Source organism: Miscanthus floridulus, chromosome 9, assembly GCF_019320115.1.
Source record: "Miscanthus floridulus cultivar M001 chromosome 9, ASM1932011v1, whole genome shotgun sequence".
Classification (NCBI taxonomy): Eukaryota; Viridiplantae; Streptophyta; class Magnoliopsida; order Poales; family Poaceae; genus Miscanthus; species Miscanthus floridulus.
The window spans coordinates 15,998,176-16,025,919 of NC_089588.1; the positions used below are offsets into that span (position 1 = coordinate 15,998,176).

General features: G+C 45.9%; 2 protein-coding genes across 2 annotated transcripts; both read right to left on the reverse strand.

Moving 5' to 3' along the window:
• Positions 1-15,213: 15,213 nt before the first annotated feature.
• LOC136481432 (protein FLX-like 3) lies at positions 15,214-16,450 on the reverse strand. The gene is made up of 3 exons (XM_066478778.1): positions 15,904-16,450; positions 15,582-15,715; positions 15,214-15,497 (listed from the first exon to the last, which is right to left on the reverse strand). The coding sequence occupies exons 1-3, from the start codon at positions 16,419-16,421 to the stop codon at positions 15,340-15,342; spliced, it is 810 nt and encodes a 269-aa protein (XP_066334875.1). The 5' UTR covers positions 16,422-16,450; the 3' UTR covers positions 15,214-15,339.
• A 5,048-nt stretch (positions 16,451-21,498) lies between these two features.
• Positions 21,499-24,794, reverse strand: LOC136481434 (protein FLX-like 3). Its single transcript, XM_066478779.1, has 4 exons — positions 24,662-24,794; positions 22,190-22,736; positions 21,868-22,001; positions 21,499-21,782 (listed from the first exon to the last, which is right to left on the reverse strand). The coding sequence occupies exons 2-4, from the start codon at positions 22,705-22,707 to the stop codon at positions 21,625-21,627; spliced, it is 810 nt and encodes a 269-aa protein (XP_066334876.1). The 5' UTR covers positions 22,708-22,736; positions 24,662-24,794; the 3' UTR covers positions 21,499-21,624.
• Between the last annotated feature and the right edge of the window lie 2,950 nt (positions 24,795-27,744).

Consider the following 27,744-nt stretch of genomic DNA (forward strand, 5'->3'; position numbering starts at 1 on the left):
GATGTGTATTTAATTGTTGTAGCCGATGTTGTCGGATGATGAATATTTAATTGATTTGTATGAACTTTTTATTATAATTTATTAATTTGAATTGATGTAGTGTCAAAAGAGAGAATACGTATATGTGTGCGAAAAGAAAGTAAAGATGAAATAGGGGGCCTACGGGTCCTGCGGGAAAGCACGAAGCGTGATCGAGCTGGAGCCATGGGCTGTCAAAAAAAATGTAGAAACGAGCTGGGATGTGTATTGGCTTGTCGACCCTCAACGGAGTACGATGGCTAAGCCTGTCGTAGGGCCGTAGGGGTTAGGAGTCCGGTCCTTAGCAACCATGTTTCTGTTTCCGGAATGGGAATGTGAACTTAGGTATCATTTTATAACGTGGGAATTAAAATATTTGCGTTTCTGGAAAGTAGATGTTCTCGGAACGTGGAACATGAAAACAGAAACGTGGGCCATGTTTCCATTCTTAGGCTGCTAAGGTCTGGTCTACGACATCATCGACAAACGATGCAAGTGGCAACGATGGCACAAGTGTTACATGGCTTAGAGTTGACTACGACGGGTACAAGCAGCCTGTTCGGCAGCCTATAACTGTCTATATCTAGCTTAGCTTATCAACCAGCTAACAGTGTTTTCCTTTTATACCAAACTAGTCAGCAGTATTTTCAGCCTATGACTTATAAGCCAATCTAGCCGAAACGAACGGGTTGAAGGGATGACTCGGTGCATGACATCGCCGAAAATGATGGCACAAACAATGATGATGGCATGTCAACAACTCAACATGATTCCTTTATGTTTCTCTGACGATGGTGTAGTGTAGCGACCGACATGTGGTGGTGTGGTTCTTCTGGAGTGATCGTGGTGCGGTGCTTTCTAGAGTGGCGGCGTCGTTGCTACCTTGCTGGGATTGGGGAGAAGAAGGTGTGAAACAAAAAGTGGTACTCACGGGAGAAGTCACGAGATGAATTCGGACCGAATGTCAGATGGTGTGTGACCAAAATACCAATTATAGAAAATCTTTTAGAAAAAAATACAAGTTTGTATACCAAGTGGACTGCAAAGCTTGACACACATCCCAAAACAAGATTCAACGGTTGCATGTGTGTCAGCATGAGCCCTTAAGGGCAGAATTTCCATATCTGAAGGCGGCCATAAAAATAACACACTCTCTCTCTCCTCCATCTTGTGCATGGTGGCGGGCCATTTGTCTATTATTATACCTGTCCTTATAGATCCATTATTGTTCTGTTCAGTTTTGTTGTTTTTTTTTATAAAAAAAACAAAAACAAGTCTCTACATAAGCTTCGTTGAGCTGGACGATGAATTCATTCACCTCCATGAGTCATGCCCGCTGATCATATGCTGCACGGCAGTACGTGACGGCCTGGTAGGCCTTCAAGGTGTGGTGCAGGACGTAGGAACTAGCGCCAGAATAATCTTGCGCGCCCGAGCGGCCGAACCAATAATGGCCCAAGCGTGTATCGCCGGAGCCAGGACGGAGCGTCGCCGGAATCCTGTACCGATTCCGATTGCCCGAAGTGGAAAGGACGCCCATATGGCACATCGACCACGGCTGCGAATCGGATTTGCCGGCCTGTTGGTACACCCACGCCTCGGATCTACAAATATCACGACACCTGGCCGGCCCGTTAGTTCATCCTCTCCGGCCGCACGCTAGCTGCCTTCTTGTCGGCCCGCCTCCGGTGCAGTGTGTAGGGAGAGCGAGATCAAGATGGACGGCGCCGGCAGCAGCTCCGGCGACGTTTCCTCGACGCCCGCCACCGACGAGGGGCCTCGTGCGGACCCGGAGCTGCCGCAGCCGACGGACGACGTCTATGTCATCGCCGTCACGCGCAACCTCGCTCCCGTCGCGCCTTCCAGGGGGGTGAGGGTGCAATTAGGCCGAAACGGCATGCAGCCTACCCTCATCTTCTTGGAGTCTCGCGACGGCGACGGCGACGCTGACGCCGGAGTGGACGACGACGCGCACGGCGGGTTCGGCTTCGGCTTCGGCTTGGGCGCCGTCCCGGTCCCGGCGTCCGGCGTGGCCATGGCCTGTCCGCCGGAGACGACGGTGGGCGAGGGAGAGAGAGGCGAGTGCGCGGTGTGCCTCGAGGAGTACGAGGCCGGCGACGCGCTGAGGACCATGCCGTGCGCGCACGGCTTCCATGAGCGCTGCATCTTCGGCTGGCTCCGACTCAGCCACCTCTGTCCGCTCTGCCGCTTCGCGCTGCCGCCTGAGCCCTGAGGAGGGCACGGAGGCCGACGTGGACGAGGATATACGATGATGACGAAGGCCGGGGACGCTGCTGACGACGGCGGCGGCGCATTGGATAGTACCTACGATTCATGTTTGTAACGTGATGATGGAGATGAACTCAACATGGTGCCGGAGGATGGACATGTGGAAGATAGTACTATGGACAAGACTACCGATTATGAAGTGTTGTGCTGAGGAATGAGAATTAGGCGGCTATGGTTGCAATATTGAAAGGCCCTAATGGCTAGAGGGGGGGTGAATAGCCTAATAAAAATTTCTACAACAACACTTAACCAAATGGTTAGACAATTATGAGGCGAAGCGAGTGTTGCGCTAGCCTACTCAAAATGCAAGCCACCTACCACAATTCTAGTTTAGATAGTGTCAATTCACACAAGATCAATGACACTACCCTATGTTAGTGTGCTCTCAAAGGCTAACTAAAGAGCCACACCAACCAAGCATGCAAGCTCTCACAACTAGTTACACTAAAGAGCTTATCAACTAGTTTGCGGTAAAGTAAAGAGAGTGATCAAGAGGGTTATACCGCCGTGTAGATGAATGAACCAATCAATCACGAAGATGAATAACAATGATGACCAATCACCTCGGAATCAATGATGAACACAATGATTTTTACCGAGGTTTACTTGCTTGCCGGCAAGCTAGTCCTCGTTGTGGCGATTCACTCACTTGGAGGTTCACGCGCTAATTGGCTTCATACGCCAAACCCTCAATAGGGTGCCGCACAACCAACACAAGATGAGGATCACACAAGCCACGAGCAATCCACTAGAGTACCTTTTGGCGCTCCGCCGGAGAAAGGTCAAGAACCCCTCACAATCACCATGATCGGAGCCGGAGACAATCACCACCTCCGCTCGACGATCCTCGCTGCTCCAAGCCGTCTAGGTGGCGGCAACCACCAAGAGTAACAAGCGAAATCCGCAGCGAACCACGATTACTAAGTGCCTCTAGATGCAATCACTCAAGCAATGCACTTGGATCACTCCCAATCTTACTATGATGATGAATCAATGATGTAGATGAGTGGGAGTCCTTTGGCTAGGCTCACAAGGTTGCTATGTCAATGAAAATGGCCAAAGATGTGAGCCACAGCCGACCATGGGGCTATAAATAGAGCCCCAATCAAATAGAGCCGTTATACCCCTTCACTGGGCAAAACGCGCTCTGACCGGACGCTCCGGTCATACTGACCGGACGCTGGCCCTCAGCGTCCGGTCGCCCGATGGACGCCACGTGTCATCGCCTTCAAACGCCATTTGTCAGATTCCAACGGCTACGAAGCTGACCGGACGCTCCGGTTAAAACTGACCGGACGCTGAAGCCCCAGCGTCCGGTCGTTTCCAGTAAGCTCCCCGAGGCATGTTTTTTCGACCGGACACGTCCGGTCCACCTTGACCGGTCGCAGACCAGCTTCCGGTGCTCAACCCTACCCACTGTGCCGTCTGACAGCTCGACCGGACGCAGCCCTTCAGCGTCCGGTCGCTGAGTGACCCAGCGTCTGGTCAGTAGACCGACGCCAGCATCATTTCGATCAACTCCATTTCAACTCTAACTTCTTCACCCTTGCTCAAGTGTGCCAACCACCAAGAATTTTGCATCCGGCGCAATAGAAAATAGACATTTTATTTTCCCGAAAGCGCCGAATCGCAAGCTCGGCGGGAGGGAGAGAGGGACCCAAACCCATCTCAACCCTACAAACACCTTATGCACATATGGTAGCATATTTTCACAAATATTATCAAGGGTGTTAGCACTCCACTAGATCCTAAATGCATATGCAATGAGTTAGAGCATCTAGTGGCACTTTGATAACCGCATTCCGATACGAGTTTCACCCCTCTTAATAGTACGGCTATCAAACCTAAATGTGATCACACTCTCTAAGTGTCTTGATCACTAAAACAAAATAGCTCCTATGGTTTATACCTTTGCCTTGAGCTTTTTGTTTTTCTCTTTCTTCATTTCAAGTTTAAGCCTTTGATCATCGCCATGCCATCACCATTGTCATGCTATGATCTTCATTAGCTTCTTCTACTTGAAGTGTGCTACCTATGTCATGAGCACTTGATAAACTAGGTTAGCACTTAGGGTTTCATCAATTCACCAAAACTAAACTAGAGCTTTCAAACATGTCAAGCGAGTGTTTGGGCTTAGGCGATCTAAAGATTGTAGTTAGTTGGCCTATTTCTTTTTTCTGAAGAAGACGATGATAGGATTTCCAGGACCTCTATGTGCAGATCTAGTGGGTAATACTTGACTTAGATGGGATGACTTGCTGATGTATCTCACTAAACCCTATCGCGGTCGAGGCGTCGGTGACGTAGTAGACACAGCGGGTCAGAGTAGAGGTAGCCGTGACCTAGGTCGTCGTAGGTAGCAGCAGTGCAGACGCGGTGCTGTGGCGGCGGTGAAAGCGATGGAGCTTCCCATCACTTACAGCGTCCCTCTCGATCGGTCTTGGGATAGGACATCGGTGAGAGCTGGCGGCTGCAGTGAACCTTGTACCTTGCGCCACGGCCCCCACCTTTCTCTTTATAGTGTTGAGCGACGGGGGCCCATTAGCCAGGAGAACGGCTGGGCGCCCCCGATCAGGGCGCGGATAAAGGGCCCAATTGGCACTTGGGCCAACTTGGTGGAGATCAATCTAACATTCTCTCCCTTGATCTCACCTTATGACTTAAACTTCACTTACTTTATCTTTTTCCATCAGTGCATAGAGCGTGCCTCATCGTCACGGTCAGTTGCCATTAGATTAAACAACTACAATGCTCCTCTCTGTTTTGAAACAGATTCTCAACTAGGCCCTTAGTATCTAAAAATCATAGGCTATCCCGTAAACCCATGTCGACTGTGTGTTCTCTGAACGCACTGGGTAGTTAGCCTTTGATAAGCGGATCCGTAAGTATTTGCTTGGTACTTATATGCTCAATGTTTTTAAAATGATTCTAGATTTTCTCCTTTACAACATATAACTTAATGTCAATGTGTTTGGCAACACACTTGACCTGTTGTCTTAGGAATTAACTACTTTAAATGGTTATTGTTATTGACTACCATTGTTAAATCCGGGTACATATTCCCTTAACCACTTTTGACTGTTCCTGAGGCCTCATGACAAGCTATATTATGGTATGCATCATTGATGACACCACAATAGTTTTATTGGAGCTTTTCCACAATAATACTCCAACTACGAGTGTTAGCAACTACTGTGGATTTCACTACACATCTCGCCAAAACTTAACATTTGTGCCAACAACTATTTAAGAGTACTTATTCTTTCTTACTCAGCATGAGGCCTATGATACTTTGCAAAAATTGCAAGACATTCTTAACTCCATTCCAGTGATCTATATCTGGATTGGACTTCTGCCAAAATATCATGTATATGTAAACTACATCAGGATAAGTTCTTACTTGTACATTCATTAAGCTTCCAACAGCTGAAGCATATGAAACCATGTTCATTTGATTGATCTCATATCGGTTTCTGGAACACTGAAAATTCTCAAATCTATTACCCTTGACTATAGGAGTAGGCATAGGTTTACTCACATGCATACTTTATTTCTTTAGAATCTTTTCTAAGTATGCCTTTGCGATAGTCCTAATACCCCATTTTCTTTTATCTCGGTGAATTTCGATTCCTAGAACCAATGATGCTTCATCAAGATCATTCACATTGAAACTTGAGGATAAAACTTCTTCTCCAATAACAGATTAACATCACTACTAGTGAGTAGAATGTCATCTATTCACAGGATGTGGAAAATGAATTTTCCATTCTTGAACTTCGCATAAATGCTGCTGTCCTTCTTATTTTCTTTAAAACCCAAACTTTCTTATTGTTTCATCAACTTCAAATATTACTGTCTAGAGACTTATTTTAACCCATAAATGGATTTCTACAGGCGGCATCCCATATGTTCTTTTGCTTTCATGACAAAACTTTTGGGTTTTGCCATGTAAACATTTTCATACAAATCCCCGTTGAGGAATGCCTATCTTTATATTCATCTGATGTAACTAAATCATAATGCGCCAATAACACCATTATGATTTTAAAAGAATCCTTGCATGAGACTAGAGAGAAAACTCTCATTGTAATCTATTCATTCTCTTTGCGTAAAGCCTTTTCCTATAAGTTGTGCTTTATATCTTTCTACATTTCCTTTGGAGTCACGTTTTGTGTTGTAGACCCTATTACAGCCTACTCCTTTGGGCTCTATTAGGAATTTCTTTTAAGTCCCAAACATCATTGGTATTCATCGAATTTATTTCAACTTCCATAGCTTCTTGCCATTTAAACGAGTAAACGCTTCTTATGGCTTCTTCAAATGAGGTGGGATCACCCTCCATTTGAATTTCTTCACTAACATAGACTTGATAGTCATTAGAAAACTGGTTTACTAATTCTTTGAGACATTCTGTGACCTTAGCGCTACTGGCACTTCCATGTGGAGCTATTGTTGCTCTTCATTGCCAAGAGGCAATTGATTCTACAGGCTCCTGTATCACAAGATTCTTGTTTACATTATTCATCTTCTTTGAATATCCAACAACAGGTGTTGTATAAGTCATACAACATCAACAAGTATCGAGAATTTTGTTGTTTTGAATCACTGAAGTGGGCACATAGTCCTGCTTCTCTTCAAGTCATAGGTCTCTACATACCTCTACATACCATGCTCTCCCAGATCTTCCCATCTTTTCTAAAAATGGTGTATCTTCAAATATCTTATTTTGGATTTAATCTGTTAAAACCTCATATGGCGCTTTAAGCACCACCTTAACATCTTTGAGGCTGACTACGCTATCTTCCTATCGGAACTTTAAAAGATCCAAAAATTTAGCTATTTCTCTGCTTAGGGGTATCATTGTTGTGACCATTGTACTCCTCCAACGGTCGCATTTATCTTAATTAATCTTTATCTCACTCTTAATGAAGAGTATCTTTCTTAATTGATCTTTATCTTACTCTTAATGAAGAGTATTTTTCTTAATTGAACTTAATATTCTACCCCTCGAAATATGGTATGAACTTTACTGCCATAATTTTGAGAACTATTCAGAAAACCTGTGAATGAGGACACATTTATAACTTACTTCATTCAGATGATTATGTCATGTAAACAAAGTTATTTCTTGATCCGTTTAGTAGTACACTTTCCTTATTTCACTTCAAGAACTTAACGAGGTCTTTTATTAGCAGTACTTTTACAAGTCATGCTTGCATCTTTTCTTATCTTTTGGTTAGTATTGACCATGACGATGCATTTTTATTGTGCCACGGTCAATACTAGGACAGCATAAGAGCTACCCAAACTTCTCTCGCTATGCGGAATACAAAACATATGAATCATCACAAAACTTCTCCTGCCATGCAGTATTGACTAGCATAAGTATTATGCCAAAACTTCTCCTTATGCGGGATAAATCTATACACAATTTACTGTAACGAAAACTTAGTCATGACAACTAAAACATTCACTTATTTCTTTATTTTCTAATTAAATCTTACCATTGGTTCTAATTTAATCAGAAAATTAGTAAACTAACAAAAAAAACAGTCTTGAACTGGCTTGACTCAAGCATTTTCATTCACATGGCCCAGCATTGCAGCCCGTTGGCATGCAACCGAGTGATTTGGTCGGTTAAATAAACAAGGTGCTTCTGCATCAATAGTACATCACCGTTGGGCAGAAAATAAAATTAATGCATAAAACTCATAAATCAACTTAAAATACATATAACTACTCTTCAAAATTAAAATCTCCTGCTGGTTCGAATTTAATTAGAAGATAATCAACATCATTGCAGCGAAAACTTGATAATAAAATACATTCTTTTAGTTCAGAAGCATTTCTTGGTCCTTACTTACTCTCTGAAAAATTGACCACGTTGGTGTAAAATTTATCAAAGATTTAAACTTTAAACTTAAATTCATTATAATATTGTTATCATCAACGTTGGTAAAAAAATAACAATACCATAATCTAACATAAACAAATCGGACTACTCCTCTAATTTAAATTTTTCTGTTGGTTCCAATTTAATTAGAGGATAAATATAATCATAATTTACTAAATGTAATAGCTCTTCGAATTAAATTCTCCCGTTGGTTCTAATTTAATCGGAAGATAATCAACATTAAACTTTACAGCGAAAATATGAGAAAATTATTTATCTACTTTTCAGAAGCATTTTACTGTACTCAACTAGTCTCTAAAAAAATTATCCTGTTGGTTCAAATTTTGATAGAGATTTAAACTAGACAAAAAATCATCAAAATTTGCTTCTAAAAATAAATAAACATAAATGTGCTACTGTTTTATGGCCCTTAGCAAAATTGGCCCATCGGCCCATCCGCCAGCGCGGCCCAGCGTGCTCAGCTCACCCATGGGCCCATCCTTTACCGCGGCCCACGATGGCCACTCGCACCGTACTCTCCCCGCGCCTAGGCCGTAACCTGGGCCTGGGCCGGGAATTCACTTCCCCGACTGTGCTTCTTTCGATCGGAGCACACACAGCCGTCCGTAGTGATCCGACAGTCGTCCGTCATTCTCGCGAGATTAAAACCGGCAGCCATGGCGGTGCGCCTGAAACCCTAGCTCATTTGTGTTCTCCACTTTCTCTCTCTACGCCGTAGTGCTCAGTGCTGCAGCTCTGGTAGACACCCGCAGCGCAACCGGAGAAGAGAGAGAGCAGCGGAGTGGCGCCGCCGCCGGTCCCCTCATCGACGTGCACGCTCGCCCTAGGCTGAGTGCGCCGCCGTCGAGCGGTCTTGGAGACGGTGCCCTAGACTCCCACACGCACTACGGTGGGGTTCGTCCTAAACCCTAGTGCGACATCACCGTGGGTCCCCTCATCGGAGCGCACGCTCCCTAGTGGGTGAGCACGCCGCCGTCAAGTGGTCTTATGACGGTGTCCTCGGCCAGGGCTCGCACGCACAGCGACGAGCGTGGCTCGCCATCTCCTCGTGTGTCGGCGAGGCGACGGCGGGTGCATCTTCCCGCGCGCGGTGGTGGCGACGATGGCGAGAAACCGGGTATGTGCTCCCCTTCTCTATCCATCTATCTAGGGTTAGGGTTAGGTATTTGAGTTAGGGTTTCGATCTGTTTCTACAAATTGAATCCCCTCCTTCTACTTTCTTGTTCTGATCTACTCTAAGAGCTAGATCTATGCCTAGTTAACCTGGCTCTGATACCATTGATATGATTTACTGGACCTCTATGTGCAGATCTAGTGGGTAAAACTTGCCTTAGATGGGATGACTTGCTAATGTACCTCACTAAACCGTGTCGCGGCCGAGGCGCCAGTGACGTAGTAGCCATAGCGGGTCGGAGTAGAGGTAGCCGTGACGCGCCCGCTAGGTCATCATAGGTAGCAGCAGTGCAGGCGCGGTGCTATGGCGGTGGTGAAGGCGATGGAGCTTCCCGTCGCTTACAGCGTCTCTCTCGATCGGTCTAGGGATAGAACATCGGTGAGAGGCTGGTCGCTGCGGTGAACCTTGTAGCTTGCACTCCGGCCCCCACCTTTCTCTTTATAGTGCTGCGCGACGGGGGTCCATCAGCCAGAAAAACAACTGGGCGCCCCCTATCAGGGCGCGGATCAAGAGCCCAATTGGCCGTTGGGCCAACTTAGTGGAGATCAACCTAACAGATGATACAAACATATGGTAATTAAATTAAATTGCCTAAATAGTTGGAAACGTAAAACCATAATCAATTTCATTTGTTTTACGTTTTCTTAGAATTTATTCTATATATTTGTGGTTTGAGCTACCATTTTTGTTTTTCTAAGAAAAAGAATGTAGCTAAAATTTTTGTTTTTCTAAGAAAAGAATAAATTCTCGAAGATTGACCATAAGTAAACGATAATTACCACTTCCGTTTTCATCCTACACACCGCGCCCTAATAGTCAATTTCCAAAGACTTGAGATGGGTTGCTGGAGTGCGTTCTCGCATCTTCTTGCACTATGGCAGCGGTCAATCTTGCATAGTGGTGGTCGTTCTGACACAAGGAGGCTCTTTGAGGGTAGCTAGAGATGGTACTTCTAGTGCAATTGATATCTACGGTATGTTGGCGAGCTGTGGGCAATATAGGCTACTAGATAGATGAGATGCATTGGCCATATCTCGAAGGGCGTGAAAAGCTTAGTGGTCGCCCAATATGGTGCTTGTGTATTGGCTTGGCGGCTTTGCAACGGAGTACGGTGGCTAACCCAATGTGGGAGGGTAAGTATAGTGTAGGACATCATCGACGGTGTGTGGCAATGACGACACGAGTGCCATATGGCTTAGAGCTTACTGCAGCGGATGGAAATGGCTTGGTGTGCGACATTGTCGGTAATGACGACATAAGCAATGACGATGCCATGTCCACATGATCGACCAGACTAAAAGGCGAATATCCGCCTAAATTAAATTTAGAAAGGCTACATTTCCTTTTCTAGCAAAAAAAAATCCCACCTTTATCCTTTTTCTGGATGGAACCACACGTGCAGCAGCCATTCTCCTCTCAAGGCACGCTTTCCAAGCTGCTGACATCATTAAAAAAAGAAAAAACATTTATTTCAAAATGCTATAACTTCTGAACAGTGTATCTGTTTTTAATTCTGTCTGCACCGGTGTGTTCTACACGACGAGACGAATAAAATTAGACCTTACTTACACGTGTTTCGAAGAATTTTTTTTCCAGTAACAATTTATGTGTACTAACTTATAACGTATATCTTATAACATATGACTTATGCCAAAAACTTGTAAATACAAAAGTTATGAAAACACAACTTAAGTATAAAAAGTTACGAAACCCAACATATGTTAATAAGTTATTCTAAAAATTTATGTACTTAAGTTATTCTATACAATTTGCCAACGCTAAAGTTAAGATAAAAACTTGTGTTAATAAGTTCTGCTCTGCAAAATTTTATATTGTAAAAGTTGTGGTAATATGTTGTGCATAAAAGTTATGTGTATAGCTTGGTAACTTCCAAAAAAGGAAAGTTAAGTGTATAACTTGTTTGTATAACTTAAATATATATAACTTGATAAATGATTTAGATATAAAGTTGGACATATAAGTTATATTACATAACTTAGTTGTACAAATTAATATCATAACATAATAGCAGAAATATGAAACTATGTACGAAAAATAACTATATAGTATAACTTATAAATATGTAACAAAAAAAGATAAAAAATAGTAGAAAGAAAAAAAATGAAAGAAAAAATAAACGTCCGTACAGCCAATAGTCAATGCCATGGGACAAATCTGACCAATGTACGGAATATATCTACGTACCATGGAAAGAGGGGAAATATTTAAGAACGAAGTGGAACCTATAAAAAACAGCAAGAATAATTAAAGGAAAAGGAACGGAGAGATCCGTGCGGATGGACGCGTCGTTCGCTGGGGAGAAATCCAGTGAACGACCGCTCAACTGGATTTGGGCCACACGATTCCTTTATGTTTTTGTGACTATGGTGTAGTGTGGTGACCAACATTTGGTGGTATAGGTCCCGTTCGGCATGCTGAAACTTGGCTGAAAGTGGCTGAGAAACACTGTTCTGGCTGAAATGTTGTGAGAGAAAAACACAATTTTGATTGAAAAAAGAAGCCGAATAAACCGGATTTAAGGTAAGCCGAACGGGGCCATCGTGCTTTTGGAGTAGCGGTGGATGCGCAACCACTTGTGTAGAGGTGTTGTACAATGCATGTTGAGGCCTCAATTCAAGTAGACACCATTATTATTTATTTATTTTTCATTGCTTGCAGTTGTTAGCTTAGCGAGCATCCCAGTTTTAGTCCTTTAAGAGCAACTCCCGCAAATACCAGACGTCTAGGACTCATCTACTTTTGGCAATTGAGTGGCAAAACACTTACTATAGTAAAGTCATTTCTCAATCCCTTTGGCAATTGAGTAGCAAAACACTTACTATAGTAAAGTCATTTCTCAATCCCTCAAACTTAGAAAGTCCTCGGATCACCCTCAAGTCTTTATTCCCATGACTCTCTCTAAGGTCCTTACTTTACGATCTCTATCCTTCCCATATAGATGGCCATTCGGGCCGTCCGGCCTAGCACGGCACGGGCCCGTGCTCAGCCCGGTCCGGTGATCATGGGCCAGCATGTCTTGTCAGGTTCATTGGGCCATGCCGTGCCAGCACACGAGCGGCACCAACGGCCCAAGCACGGCCCTAAAGGGGCTAGGCCGTGCTGAGCCGGCCCGACGGCCTGTTGGCCTGACGTGCCTGAGTCGGCCCAGGAGCGAGCTGCTACCCTACTGCGCGGGAGCTGCTGCTGCGCCGCCGCCAGGCGGTGGCCATCGAACGCGGAGGAGCTGCGCCGCCGCCGCAGGAGGAGCTGCCGCCGCCAGGCACTGGCCGTCGAGTGCGCTGGGCGGAGTCAGAAGAAAGCGAGGAAGTAGCGACGGGGTGTGCGTGGAGTCACGTTGCGGTGCTACACGAGTCGAGTCGGGGTACGACGGTTAGGTGTGGGAATTAGGAATTAGGGTTTGGTTTTTATACCTAAGTTGAAGGTGGCTATGAAAGGCCTTAACAGGCCATCTGCAGATCGGGTTGGGCGGCACGACGGGCTCAGGCACGGCCCTAGGATCGGGTCGCTGGCCTAGGCCCGACGGCCACCGGGTCGTGCCATTCCTGGGCCGGGCCAAAAGAGCAGGCTGTGGGCGGGCCATCAGGCCTCGGGCCTTATGGCCAAGTTTACCTTCCTATGCCCCTTCTAACTCTACACCCGCATAGAATCACTTCATCATCTGAGCCCCCCCCCCCCTCTATTGCCACTGGTTGGATCCACCTCCCCGCCGCCGGTAATTAGATCCTTACTCCACCTTGCCTCCCTGATGTTTTCTCTGCCCGATTTTGTCCCTTAGGTGAAACCCTAGCTCGTGCCTCCCACCTCTGAATTTCCATGCTTGAACCGCCCCCAACCTTGACCTTTGACGCTTCGAGCTCCACGCGCCCACTACCAAGGTTGGGCCCCCAGCTCCTGCTCTCCTACCCCCATGGTTCGGCCTTGAGCTCCAGCCCGCTCCTCGGCCCCAACAATACCTTAGCTTCCACCCGGCCCCACGTAAGTCCATATCAAATTTTGTGCAAATTTATTCAGTATGTTTGTACATTGATGTTGCTATATGAACCCATGGATGTGTCAACTAAATGTCAACTTGGAGTATGAAATGTGAATTCGAGCATGGGAGTTTGTTTGTGAATTTATTTGAGACTATCCATTCCTATGTGTGTATCTATATGATGTTGACGGATGATGAAGATTTAATGTAATAGTCGTGGGATTATGAAGAGTTAATTGATTTGTATAAACTACATATTATAATTTGACTTGATGTAGTGTCAAAAAGAGAGAATACATGTATGGGTGAAAAGAGAAGATGAAGTAGGGGCCTGATTCGAGGGACTTCAACGGAGTTAATTGTTCTGTTCTATTCAGTGTGAGCTGGTGCTCTTGCCTGATTGTTTTTAATGAGAAAAAGAAACAAGTCTCCACGTAAGTTTCGTTGAGGTGGACGATGAATTTATTCACCTTCACGAGTCATGACGCCGCCGATCATATGCTCAACCGCCCAAGGTGTAGTGCAGCACGAAACGCCCCCGGAGCCAGGACGGGGCGCCGCCGGAATTCTGTTCCGATCCCGATTGCCCAGAGTGCAAAGAACACCCATGGTCGACCCGGGATCGGAATGGACTTGCCGGGCTCCCACGCCTCGTCTTGTAACTACTAGGACTAGGAGTCCAGCGAGCGCGCAATTGCGCATTGTTCCTGTTACAACTACCCGGCCCGCCCGTTCATCTTCTCCGGCCGCGCGCTAGCTGTCCTCTTGCCCGCCCGCCTCCGGTGCAGAGCGAGATCAAGATGGACGGCGACGGCGATGGCAGCAGCTCCGGCGAAGTTTCCTTGACGGTGGGCCTCGCTCGGACCCCGATCTGACGCAGCCGAACGCGTCGCCGCCGCCGCCGCCGGACCTTTCCCAGAGAATGTCATCGCTCAAATGCGGCTCTACGATCGCACCATGCTGCCTCACAGGGTGCCATTAGACATTTAGACCCAAACATGGAGGCTGCTGAAGTCTTCGTCTTCGTCTTCGGGCCTCGCGATGACAGTGACCGGGGAGACCATCCGCGGCACGGCGACGCCGACGCCGACGCCGGAGCGTACGACGACGAAGAGTACGGCAGCTTCACCCTCGGCGCCGTCCCGGCATCCAGCGTGGTCATAGCTTGTCTGCCGGAGACGACGGTGGGCGAGGGAGAGTGGGGAGTGCGCGGTGTGCCTCGACGAGTACGAGGCCGGCGACGCGCTGAGGACCATGCCGAGCGCGCACGGCTTCCACGAGCGCTGCATCTTCCAGTGCCTCCGTGCCAGCCGCCTCTGCCCGCTCTGCCGCTTCAAGCTGCCGCCTGAGGAGGACACGGAGACCGACAACGAGGAGGACGAAAGGGAGGCTGGCCATGACAACGACGACGGCGATGTAAGAGAATGAACAACTGTTCAAAGTGACACTGATCCCTCTGTTAATGTAGGTTCATGGCATCCATCTTCCCCTCTATCTATGACTGTAACTTATATAAAGGGGTTAAGGGAATGCTTGGTCTCTATGATTTGGCCTTTATTAGTGTTCATGAAACTTCTGTTCAGATTGATTTTGTTTGTGCAGGTGTAGGTGCACTGTATCTCTGTTCTTTTTGTTATGCATCTTAAAGTCATGTTCCCTAATAAGGAATCAAAGCCAAAACTCACCGCTGCAAAATGACAGTGACCAAACATCTAATGCTCCGGTAGTCCGCTGCATGCACAACATATCAGCACACATCATCAGTGTGTGCAACAGGGGTGGGCGCCAATTTTCTAATGAAAAAAAAGGGAACCAAGGCAACCAGAGTTGGTATATCGCTGTGTATTTATTGACCAGCTAGGGGGGTACACCGCATGTTATACTACTACAAGAAGCTTAATCAAGGTACTCAGGGACCTGTTCAGAGGAGAACACTGGTCAGAAGCACAATTACAGATGCGGGTAACCATGGGGATCATGCGAGCTCCAAGGCCCAGTGCCACTGCCATAGCGGCTCCCAACCGTAGGATAGCTGCCATCATACATGCCTTGCAAACCCATCCCAGGAGTCGACAAAGAGGCGCCATAAGCCCCACGGCTGCTGAAACCTGAAAGTAGACTATGTTATAGGACTCGATGTGTTATTATTTTAGTAATAACCATGCAAATGGGGGGAGGGGGGGAGGACTTACTAGGTGTGTTTCTCTTTGCAATATCAGCCCTCAGCTTCTCAGCCTCCTGAGCCATAGCTACAAGATCATTCTCCATTGCCTGAACCTGTGCAGTCAGCTCTGGCTTTGCCTTCTTTTCAAACTCAAGGTTCGCCCTACAATGATACCATTAGTTAGCTGGTCTTCAACTAAATACAAATACAAAAGGCAAACCAAAGGGACACTGAACTAAAAGGGCCTTGAAGGCAGCCATCAGAGTTAACACATGAACCATCATGAAAATCAACAGGCTGCATCTGTTCTAGAAGAAAGACAGTAAAATAACATCTCAATACCTACTTACCTAGCCTGGTGCAATTCTTGACAGAGAGCATCACGTTCAGCTATCATAGCAGTCATTTTCTGGCTTTCAGATTTCTGATGTTCAAGCTCTTTCAATAGACCTCGAACCTTTGCAGCCAACTCTTGCCTCAAAGACTGTAGTTTACTTGCTTCAGATTGCAGATACAGAGCATCTTGCCTAAGGGGTTCTAAGGCACGCAGTTCAGCTTCCAGCTTCAGATTCCTCTGAGTCAGCTCCCTCGATTCAAGCTCTTTATCTGCCCGGAGCTTCGGAACAGCCTGACTTGAGACTTGGAGGTCTTCTTCCAAACGTGGCTTGGTTTGCCTGAGACTAACAATTGCATCTGCCAGACGCTGATTGTCTTCACGGATTCTACGCATCTCGGCATGGCGACTAGATAATTCCTCCGCCAAGCGACGCGGAGAGAGAGGCCTTGTTCGTGCAAGTGGAGGTGGAGCATCACGATATCCTCGAGGGTCATCATGGTATTGGCGGGATGCACGGTGCCTTCCTGCCATTTATAGCCTAATGAAGAGTAATCAGAATCCTGCACAAGAGAGTAAGGATATGTAAAATAATGAATCGAAATATAACTCAAGAGAATATATTGTGTTCATGCTGCATGTGAGGTATAAATTCATGAGAACTGTGCAGTCACAAATACTCGAATTGAGGCCATTCTGAAAATAACTGACACTAGATTACATGAAAACTCACTTTTCAGGACAGGTTATATCATCACAGTTCAAAGAAAAGTAAGCGAAATCAATTTCTTCAGTTAGTTGATGAGATCCATCTAACTAACAAGACCCCCTTTTTCATGCAGGTATATTTGTATCTTAATAGCATCTCAATAAGTATGAATATCACAAGTTTGCAACAACCATCTTTAGAGGAATATAAACAAGAAAATCGGCCACAAACATAAAACATACAATTACAACGTTAGCTACTATCATCTATCCATCAACATGGATAGAAAAAAATAATGTAGATATGCAGCACATAACCCTATTAACAAAATAGGGGTAAAAGTGGGTACTTTCAGTTTTCATGCTGAAAACTCAGCACAGACAATTTGCATGGGCCATTGAGTATCACTATTTTTCACTTTCATGCTGCTTCAAAAAAGAAGCAACTTCATAACGCATAACCATCCAACTTCTATGTTTGCAGAAACATGCCGCGCAAGGATAACTAAGCTACATCCATCAGACCATCACCCACATCCAAAAGACTGAGCAACCTGGAGGTTGGTCGATCTGCTGCAATAAACATTGTTCTGGCGAACCAAGCATAAGCAACCAGATTTAGAGCAATGCAACCGCAGCGCACATAATAGCATGTCTATGGTACAGAATACCGAAGCAACAACGCCATTGGAATATCATAACATTGCAAGAAAAATACTCTTTTCTTGCATCAGTTGGCAACTTTTATGGTGTATAACTCAGAGGATGCCTTATCTTTGTTATGTCTGCGTGGATACTCATATCAAGATAAAAAGGTGAGAAGAACAAGGTTGCTTGGATTACCCTGTTAAATCTTCACAAGAACAAGCGAATAACAATAGCATTGGGGAAAGATAGGCCATGCTGCAGGCTGCAGATAAAGAGGTATCCATAAAACTATACAGACCAAAAGCTGGATTACAGCTAACTGAAAATAGAAACTGTTTGGTTGGCATAATGAAACGCAAACGCAAAGGAATGAGATAAACAGCGCTAACGTAAACATGGTAAGGAATTACTTGATTAGTTTGGTTAGCCTTGGTAACGGTAACGCCTAAGCTACTAACTGCAGTCGATCGGATACTTGCATCTTGTCGTTTTGTTTTCCCTTCACTCAACTCGATGATCGTGTGAGCGAACAAGGTGGACCACGGTGCCCAGGCTAGCGGAGACGGCATCCAGTATCGCGGATAGCGTCGTGGTGGCAGGGTTATCGCTTTTGTGAAGTTCAGCGTGATTCGATTACAGGAAGCCATACACCCATCGCTCGAGTCCCTTGCAGTGGAACCTATAAAAAACAGCAAGAATAATTAAAGGAAAAGGAACGGAGAGATCCGTGCGGATGGACGCGTCGTTCGCTGGGGAGAAATCCAGTGAACGACCGCTCAACTGGATTTGGGCCACACGATTCCTTTATGTTTTTGTGACTATGGTGTAGTGTGGTGACCAACATTTGGTGGTATAGGTCCCGTTCGGCATGCTGAAACTTGGCTGAAAGTGGCTGAGAAACACTGTTCTGGCTGAAATGTTGTGAGAGAAAAACACAATTTTGATTGAAAAAAGAAGCCGAATAAACCGGATTTAAGGTAAGCCGAACGGGGCCATCGTGCTTTTGGAGTAGCGGTGGATGCGCAACCACTTGTGTAGAGGTGTTGTACAATGCATGTTGAGGCCTCAATTCAAGTAGACACCATTATTATTTATTTATTTTTCATTGCTTGCAGTTGTTAGCTTAGCGAGCATCCCAGTTTTAGTCCTTTAAGAGCAACTCCCGCAAATACCAGACGTCTAGGACTCATCTACTTTTGGCAATTGAGTGGCAAAACACTTACTATAGTAAAGTCATTTCTCAATCCCTTTGGCAATTGAGTAGCAAAACACTTACTATAGTAAAGTCATTTCTCAATCCCTCAAACTTAGAAAGTCCTCGGATCACCCTCAAGTCTTTATTCCCATGACTCTCTCTAAGGTCCTTACTTTACGATCTCTATCCTTCCCATATAGATGGCCATTCGGGCCGTCCGGCCTAGCACGGCACGGGCCCGTGCTCAGCCCGGTCCGGTGATCATGGGCCAGCATGTCTTGTCAGGTTCATTGGGCCATGCCGTGCCAGCACACGAGCGGCACCAACGGCCCAAGCACGGCCCTAAAGGGGCTAGGCCGTGCTGAGCCGGCCCGACGGCCTGTTGGCCTGACGTGCCTGAGTCGGCCCAGGAGCGAGCTGCTACCCTACTGCGCGGGAGCTGCTGCTGCGCCGCCGCCAGGCGGTGGCCATCGAACGCGGAGGAGCTGCGCCGCCGCCGCAGGAGGAGCTGCCGCCGCCAGGCACTGGCCGTCGAGTGCGCTGGGCGGAGTCAGAAGAAAGCGAGGAAGTAGCGACGGGGTGTGCGTGGAGTCACGTTGCGGTGCTACACGAGTCGAGTCGGGGTACGACGGTTAGGTGTGGGAATTAGGAATTAGGGTTTGGTTTTTATACCTAAGTTGAAGGTGGCTATGAAAGGCCTTAACAGGCCATCTGCAGATCGGGTTGGGCGGCACGACGGGCTCAGGCACGGCCCTAGGATCGGGTCGCTGGCCTAGGCCCGACGGCCACCGGGTCGTGCCATTCCTGGGCCGGGCCAAAAGAGCAGGCTGTGGGCGGGCCATCAGGCCTCGGGCCTTATGGCCAAGTTTACCTTCCTATGCCCCTTCTAACTCTACACCCGCATAGAATCACTTCATCATCTGAGCCCCCCCCCCCCCTCTATTGCCACTGGTTGGATCCACCTCCCCGCCGCCGGTAATTAGATCCTTACTCCACCTTGCCTCCCTGATGTTTTCTCTGCCCGATTTTGTCCCTTAGGTGAAACCCTAGCTCGTGCCTCCCACCTCTGAATTTCCATGCTTGAACCGCCCCCAACCTTGACCTTTGACGCTTCGAGCTCCACGCGCCCACTACCAAGGTTGGGCCCCCAGCTCCTGCTCTCCTACCCCCATGGTTCGGCCTTGAGCTCCAGCCCGCTCCTCGGCCCCAACAATACCTTAGCTTCCACCCGGCCCCACGTAAGTCCATATCAAATTTTGTGCAAATTTATTCAGTATGTTTGTACATTGATGTTGCTATATGAACCCATGGATGTGTCAACTAAATGTCAACTTGGAGTATGAAATGTGAATTCGAGCATGGGAGTTTGTTTGTGAATTTATTTGAGACTATCCATTCCTATGTGTGTATCTATATGATGTTGACGGATGATGAAGATTTAATGTAATAGTCGTGGGATTATGAAGAGTTAATTGATTTGTATAAACTACATATTATAATTTGACTTGATGTAGTGTCAAAAAGAGAGAATACATGTATGGGTGAAAAGAGAAGATGAAGTAGGGGCCTGATTCGAGGGACTTCAACGGAGTTAATTGTTCTGTTCTATTCAGTGTGAGCTGGTGCTCTTGCCTGATTGTTTTTAATGAGAAAAAGAAACAAGTCTCCACGTAAGTTTCGTTGAGGTGGACGATGAATTTATTCACCTTCACGAGTCATGACGCCGCCGATCATATGCTCAACCGCCCAAGGTGTAGTGCAGCACGAAACGCCCCCGGAGCCAGGACGGGGCGCCGCCGGAATTCTGTTCCGATCCCGATTGCCCAGAGTGCAAAGAACACCCATGGTCGACCCGGGATCGGAATGGACTTGCCGGGCTCCCACGCCTCGTCTTGTAACTACTAGGACTAGGAGTCCAGCGAGCGCGCAATTGCGCATTGTTCCTGTTACAACTACCCGGCCCGCCCGTTCATCTTCTCCGGCCGCGCGCTAGCTGTCCTCTTGCCCGCCCGCCTCCGGTGCAGAGCGAGATCAAGATGGACGGCGACGGCGATGGCAGCAGCTCCGGCGAAGTTTCCTTGACGGTGGGCCTCGCTCGGACCCCGATCTGACGCAGCCGAACGCGTCGCCGCCGCCGCCGCCGGACCTTTCCCAGAGAATGTCATCGCTCAAATGCGGCTCTACGATCGCACCATGCTGCCTCACAGGGTGCCATTAGACATTTAGACCCAAACATGGAGGCTGCTGAAGTCTTCGTCTTCGTCTTCGGGCCTCGCGATGACAGTGACCGGGGAGACCATCCGCGGCACGGCGACGCCGACGCCGACGCCGGAGCGTACGACGACGAAGAGTACGGCAGCTTCACCCTCGGCGCCGTCCCGGCATCCAGCGTGGTCATAGCTTGTCTGCCGGAGACGACGGTGGGCGAGGGAGAGTGGGGAGTGCGCGGTGTGCCTCGACGAGTACGAGGCCGGCGACGCGCTGAGGACCATGCCGAGCGCGCACGGCTTCCACGAGCGCTGCATCTTCCAGTGCCTCCGTGCCAGCCGCCTCTGCCCGCTCTGCCGCTTCAAGCTGCCGCCTGAGGAGGACACGGAGACCGACAACGAGGAGGACGAAAGGGAGGCTGGCCATGACAACGACGACGGCGATGTAAGAGAATGAACAACTGTTCAAAGTGACACTGATCCCTCTGTTAATGTAGGTTCATGGCATCCATCTTCCCCTCTATCTATGACTGTAACTTATATAAAGGGGTTAAGGGAATGCTTGGTCTCTATGATTTGGCCTTTATTAGTGTTCATGAAACTTCTGTTCAGATTGATTTTGTTTGTGCAGGTGTAGGTGCACTGTATCTCTGTTCTTTTTGTTATGCATCTTAAAGTCATGTTCCCTAATAAGGAATCAAAGCCAAAACTCACCGCTGCAAAATGACAGTGACCAAACATCTAATGCTCCGGTAGTCCGCTGCATGCACAACATATCAGCACACATCATCAGTGTGTGCAACAGGGGTGGGCGCCAATTTTCTAATGAAAAAAAAGGGAACCAAGGCAACCAGAGTTGGTATATCGCTGTGTATTTATTGACCAGCTAGGGGGGTACACCGCATGTTATACTACTACAAGAAGCTTAATCAAGGTACTCAGGGACCTGTTCAGAGGAGAACACTGGTCAGAAGCACAATTACAGATGCGGGTAACCATGGGGATCATGCGAGCTCCAAGGCCCAGTGCCACTGCCATAGCGGCTCCCAACCGTAGGATAGCTGCCATCATACATGCCTTGCAAACCCATCCCAGGAGTCGACAAAGAGGCGCCATAAGCCCCACGGCTGCTGAAACCTGAAAGTAGACTATGTTATAGGACTCGATGTGTTATTATTTTAGTAATAACCATGCAAATGGGGGGAGGGGGGGGAGGACTTACTAGGTGTGTTTCTCTTTGCAATATCAGCCCTCAGCTTCTCAGCCTCCTGAGCCATAGCTACAAGATCATTCTCCATTGCCTGAACCTGTGCAGTCAGCTCTGGCTTTGCCTTCTTTTCAAACTCAAGGTTCGCCCTACAATGATACCATTAGTTAGCTGGTCTTCAACTAAATACAAATACAAAAGGCAAACCAAAGGGACACTGAACTAAAAGGGCCTTGAAGGCAGCCATCAGAGTTAACACATGAACCATCATGAAAATCAACAGGCTGCATCTGTTCTAGAAGAAAGACAGTAAAATAACATCTCAATACCTACTTACCTAGCCTGGTGCAATTCTTGACAGAGAGCATCACGTTCAGCTATCATAGCAGTCATTTTCTGGCTTTCAGATTTCTGATGTTCAAGCTCTTTCAATAGACCTCGAACCTTTGCAGCCAACTCTTGCCTCAAAGACTGTAGTTTACTTGCTTCAGATTGCAGATACAGAGCATCTTGCCTAAGGGGTTCTAAGGCACGCAGTTCAGCTTCCAGCTTCAGATTCCTCTGAGTCAGCTCCCTCGATTCAAGCTCTTTATCTGCCCGGAGCTTCGGAACAGCCTGACTTGAGACTTGGAGGTCTTCTTCCAAACGTGGCTTGGTTTGCCTGAGACTAACAATTGCATCTGCCAGACGCTGATTGTCTTCACGGATTCTACGCATCTCGGCATGGCGACTAGATAATTCCTCCGCCAAGCGACGCGGAGAGAGAGGCCTTGTTCGTGCAAGTGGAGGTGGAGCATCACGATATCCTCGAGGGTCATCATGGTATTGGCGGGATGCACGGTGCCTTCCTGCCATTTATAGCCTAATGAAGAGTAATCAGAATCCTGCACAAGAGAGTAAGGATATGTAAAATAATGAATCGAAATATAACTCAAGAGAATATATTGTGTTCATGCTGCATGTGAGGTATAAATTCATGAGAACTGTGCAGTCACAAATACTCGAATTGAGGCCATTCTGAAAATAACTGACACTAGATTACATGAAAACTCACTTTTCAGGACAGGTTATATCATCACAGTTCAAAGAAAAGTAAGCGAAATCAATTTCTTCAGTTAGTTGATGAGATCCATCTAACTAACAAGACCCCCTTTTTCATGCAGGTATATTTGTATCTTAATAGCATCTCAATAAGTATGAATATCACAAGTTTGCAACAACCATCTTTAGAGGAATATAAACAAGAAAATCGGCCACAAACATAAAACATACAATTACAACGTTAGCTACTATCATCTATCCATCAACATGGATAGAAAAAAATAATGTAGATATGCAGCACATAACCCTATTAACAAAATAGGGGTAAAAGTGGGTACTTTCAGTTTTCATGCTGAAAACTCAGCACAGACAATTTGCATGGGCCATTGAGTATCACTATTTTTCACTTTCATGCTGCTTCAAAAAAGAAGCAACTTCATAACGCATAACCATCCAACTTCTATGTTTGCAGAAACATGCCGCGCAAGGATAACTAAGCTACATCCATCAGACCATCACCCACATCCAAAAGACTGAGCAACCTGGAGGTTGGTCGATCTGCTGCAATAAACATTGTTCTGGCGAACCAAGCATAAGCAACCAGATTTAGAGCAATGCAACCGCAGCGCACATAATAGCATGTCTATGGTACAGAATACCGAAGCAACAACGCCATTGGAATATCATAACATTGCAAGAAAAATACTCTTTTCTTGCATCAGTTGGCAACTTTTATGGTGTATAACTCAGAGGATGCCTTATCTTTGTTATGTCTGCGTGGATACTCATATCAAGATAAAAAGGTGAGAAGAACAAGGTTGCTTGGATTACCCTGTTAAATCTTCACAAGAACAAGCGAATAACAATAGCATTGGGGAAAGATAGGCCATGCTGCAGGCTGCAGATAAAGAGGTATCCATAAAACTATACAGACCAAAAGCTGGATTACAGCTAACTGAAAATAGAAACTGTTTGGTTGGCATAATGAAACGCAAACGCAAAGGAATGAGATAAACAGCGCTAACGTAAACATGGTAAGGAATTACTTGATTAGTTTGGTTAGCCTTGGTAACGGTAACGCCTAAGCTACTAACTGCAGTCGATCGGATACTTGCATCTTGTCGTTTTGTTTTCCCTTCACTCAACTCGATGATCGTGTGAGCGAACAAGGTGGACCACGGTGCCCAGGCTAGCGGAGACGGCATCCAGTATCGCGGATAGCGTCGTGGTGGCAGGGTTATCGCTTTTGTGAAGTTCAGCGTGATTCGATTACAGGAAGCCATACACCCATCGCTCGAGTCCCTTGCTAAACCTCTGGGGGTGAACCAAGCCAAGGATTTCCATCCTTGACGCTCATAGCCAACAACAAATGTATCAGTTCCTCGCCCTCGAAGCTTTCTATGCAAATTCCAGACCCTATGCCCCATGGCTCTTACATGTATTCACTTTCCAACAAAGAAGCAACCAAGGTATACTGCAATTCACAGGAACTTGTCCGATCCACACACACTTCACTGTTGGGGCGCAAGCCCCTCCAGATTTCTCAAAAAAAAAAAAAGAAAAGAAAAGAAAGCACAGGCGAACCCAGAAAAGGGCATGGCTGTACACATGTACGCCCGATAAAAAAAAAATCGAACTTGGTAGGCATAATACATGTATACACTTGAGATTCGATCAGATCCGAATACAAATAACAAAATAGATCGAGTTAGGGTTCGGGTACTCAATTTGGCAACGCAGGAAGGGGGGAGAAGGGGCGGGGCCATACCGGGTGCGGTGGGTTCTCGTCGCCGGCACCGGCAAAGGGCGCGACGAAGCCCTGGGTCAGCTGCGCGTAAGGCGGCGGCCGTCGTCGCCCCCGGGGAGAAGACAAACAGCAGTCAGTGTGAACCCAGGAGAACAATTCTTCGGGCTCCCCTTGTTTACAGCTTGCTTCTCTCGGCGAGCGCTACTGGGCCAATTTCCGTTGCAAGAAAGCGGCCCATGAAACTGGCTCATTCTTTCTCCGTCATTTTTTCCCTTTCTTTTGCCATGATTTTTTTTTCTTTTTTTCTGTTTTTATTTTGCTGTCAACTGCCTTCATTATGATAGCTTATATCACTAATAAACAAATTTACATTTTCATATCCACTAGTGAATATTTTTTTCTTTTCTATCACTATCCTAGGGTAACATTTGGTAATGGTCTTTTTAAATCTATGTTTGATTCATTTTTATAGTATTGTTATTTCATATAAAATATATTATAATTTTTTTTATCCCAAATTTATAGCATTTTTGGTGATGTTGGAACAAAATTGTTCATTGTGCTGGAATAAGTTTCTCCTAAACATGGAACATTTTGGTCATGAAGCTAGCAAAATTTCTTACGAAGCTGCAACATTCTCCTAATGAAGCCAGTTTTTTTTTCATGAAGCTAGAACATGTTTTACATTTTTCTTCTTAAGTCTGAACATTTTTTTAAGAAGGCACATTATCATATTAAAGTATACTTGTATTTTATCATATATCATATCATTTTACTACATTTTAAGGTTAGGGTATCCTAGAATTTTTAGGACATATATTATGTAATAAACTAAATTACTCATGTAACCCTTCATGTTCACTATATTTGGGTTAGTAAAACTATGGTATATATACATGTGAATGTTTTCTTTTTAAGTTGGGTTAGAGGGTTAGTTCACCTAGAATCTCTTATGATTTTTAAGCTAAATTTTGAATGCTTATAGTATAGATAACTTATATTTCAGGACTAGGACTCTAGGAGAGTATTTCTAAATGAAAAGGTACAAGCAGGCTCATTACGAACTAGATTAGGAGCACAAATCCATTTAAGTGATCGTTCACCATATTTCTATTTAGCGAACGACGATCCTACAACGCCACGCGCGAATGCATACAGGCGACGATTAAGCTGCTGCTGACGTCAGTTAAAAAAAGTGAAACGTTTATTTTTAAATTGCTATAACTTCCGAACGGTGTATCTATTTTTAATTCCATCTGTACTGATATGTTCTATGTGACGAGCGAATAAAATTAGACCCCACTTACATATGTTTCGAAATATTTTATTTCTAGTACCAAATTTTGTGTAATAACTTATGACATATATATAGCTTACAACATATAATTTATGACTTGCAACTTATGCACATAAGTTATTTAAATAACTTATGTACACAAGTTATATGTAATAACTTATGCACACGTGTTGTATTGAATAACTTATATACACAAGTTGTATGGAATAATTTATGTACACAAGTTGTGTTAAGCTGCGTTTCATAACTTTTGTATTTCTAAGTTTTGGCATATGTTATAAGTTAATCTGTTTCTTTGTGTGTTAATAACTTTGTGTTTGTAATTTTTGGCATAAGATATAAATTAATTCGATCCTTTGTGTTTAATAACTTTTTTTTAAATAAGTTGTGTTTATAAGTTTTCGCATAAGTTATATGGTATAAGTTAGTATACATGATTTTCCTAAAAAAATTGCTACTAGCAAAATTCTTCGAAACATATGAAAGTGAGATCTAGTTTTATTGGTCTCGTCGCGTAGAACACCGATATAGATAGAATTAAAAATAGATACATCGTTCAGAAGTTATAGTATTTTAAAGTAAGTAAACCGTCTGCTTTTTCGTAGTTTGTGTCCATGGTGACGTCAGACAAAAAGAAAGCAGGCGAGTGGAATTGGCGCGCATGCATACGTCGGAAAATTGATCGCTGGGATTAAATCCAGTGATCGTTCGTCGATTAGTGTGGTCGGATTAGGAGACGACGAGACTGCGATGATCCAATAATCCAATCTAATGTGCACACGGCACACGCCGTTTAAGAACTGGGCTAGGAAACGCCCGGCTCAGACATGGTAGCCGACAGGCTAGCAGGAGCAGGCTTTCCTTGGACGCTCGACAAGATCTGTTCGGATTCGGAATGGTAATACCATAAGCTAGCGCAAGTATAAAACTCAGACCCCTGTCACCGGCGCCGATGACCATGATATTGAAGAAGACGACACTGAAGGAGAGGTGACGCTGAATGTTGGGCCAAGGGCGACTAAACCGAATCGACGCTACGTTGGGCCAGAGTGGGCCAAGTAGGAGCTTAGCCCATGTAATGGGCGGGTGCCGTGCATCCTATAAAAAAGAGAGGGTGATGAGGAAGCAAACTTGAGTTTTATCTTGTAACAGAGAACCCGGCCGGTGGCCTGGGCGACGGCGGCGTCTGGCTCGTTGCCGGTGACCGAAACTATTCTAAGATACATTTCCACTACCACTATCAATCGATTGTGGTGACAAACTGGTATCGGAGCGAGCAATCCTAGCGCTGCACTCGTACTGCACCCGTAGGTAGATGTCGATGGCGACTCGGGAGGAGCAATTCAGGCAGATCCTCGCTCTGCTCGGCGAGAACTCCAAGGGGATCACCGAGCTCAAGCACTCGATGGAAGAGATGAAGCTGGCGAAGACAGACTTCAAAGCATGGAAGCCGGAGGTGAATTGTCTCGTTGCTGATCTCGAGCACGTGTTGAACTACTTGGGGGAGCGCATGGAGCACTACTTCAGCAACAAATCAAAGCAAGTGGTGATCGAAGGCGAGATCCATTTGTCGCACCCCGACCTTGACTCTGACCCCAAACTGGAGTCAGTGAACAAGGCGACAGGCTCCGCTCACCTGGGGCCATCCTCGTCCAAGGCGCCGTCTGGTCCAAGTGGCCACCGTCATGAACCCCACCACCGTAGTGCTAGATTTGGGGTGGTGTACACCATCCCAGATCCACCTCTGGTCATAGGTGCGAATGCTCATCACAAGTCTCCCTAAATCTATGTAGATGATGATTTTACA

What these genes read in the sequence shown, in the direction of transcription:
- LOC136481432 (XM_066478778.1), bottom strand. Translation starts at nt 16,421, where the DNA reads ATGGCAGGAAGGCACCGTGCATCCCGCCAATACCATGATGACCCTCGA. An exon ending in CAAGAATTGCACCAGGCTAG is followed by an intron (nt 15,716 to 15,903) that starts GTAAGTAGGTAT and finishes GTATCATTGTAG; the next exon opens with GGCGAACCTTGAGTTTGAAA. An exon ending in TGCAAAGAGAAACACACCTA is followed by an intron (nt 15,498 to 15,581) that starts GTAAGTCCTCCC and finishes GTCTACTTTCAG; the next exon opens with GTTTCAGCAGCCGTGGGGCT.
- LOC136481434 (XM_066478779.1), bottom strand. Translation starts at nt 22,707, where the DNA reads ATGGCAGGAAGGCACCGTGCATCCCGCCAATACCATGATGACCCTCGA. An exon ending in CAAGAATTGCACCAGGCTAG is followed by an intron (nt 22,002 to 22,189) that starts GTAAGTAGGTAT and finishes GTATCATTGTAG; the next exon opens with GGCGAACCTTGAGTTTGAAA. An exon ending in TGCAAAGAGAAACACACCTA is followed by an intron (nt 21,783 to 21,867) that starts GTAAGTCCTCCC and finishes GTCTACTTTCAG; the next exon opens with GTTTCAGCAGCCGTGGGGCT.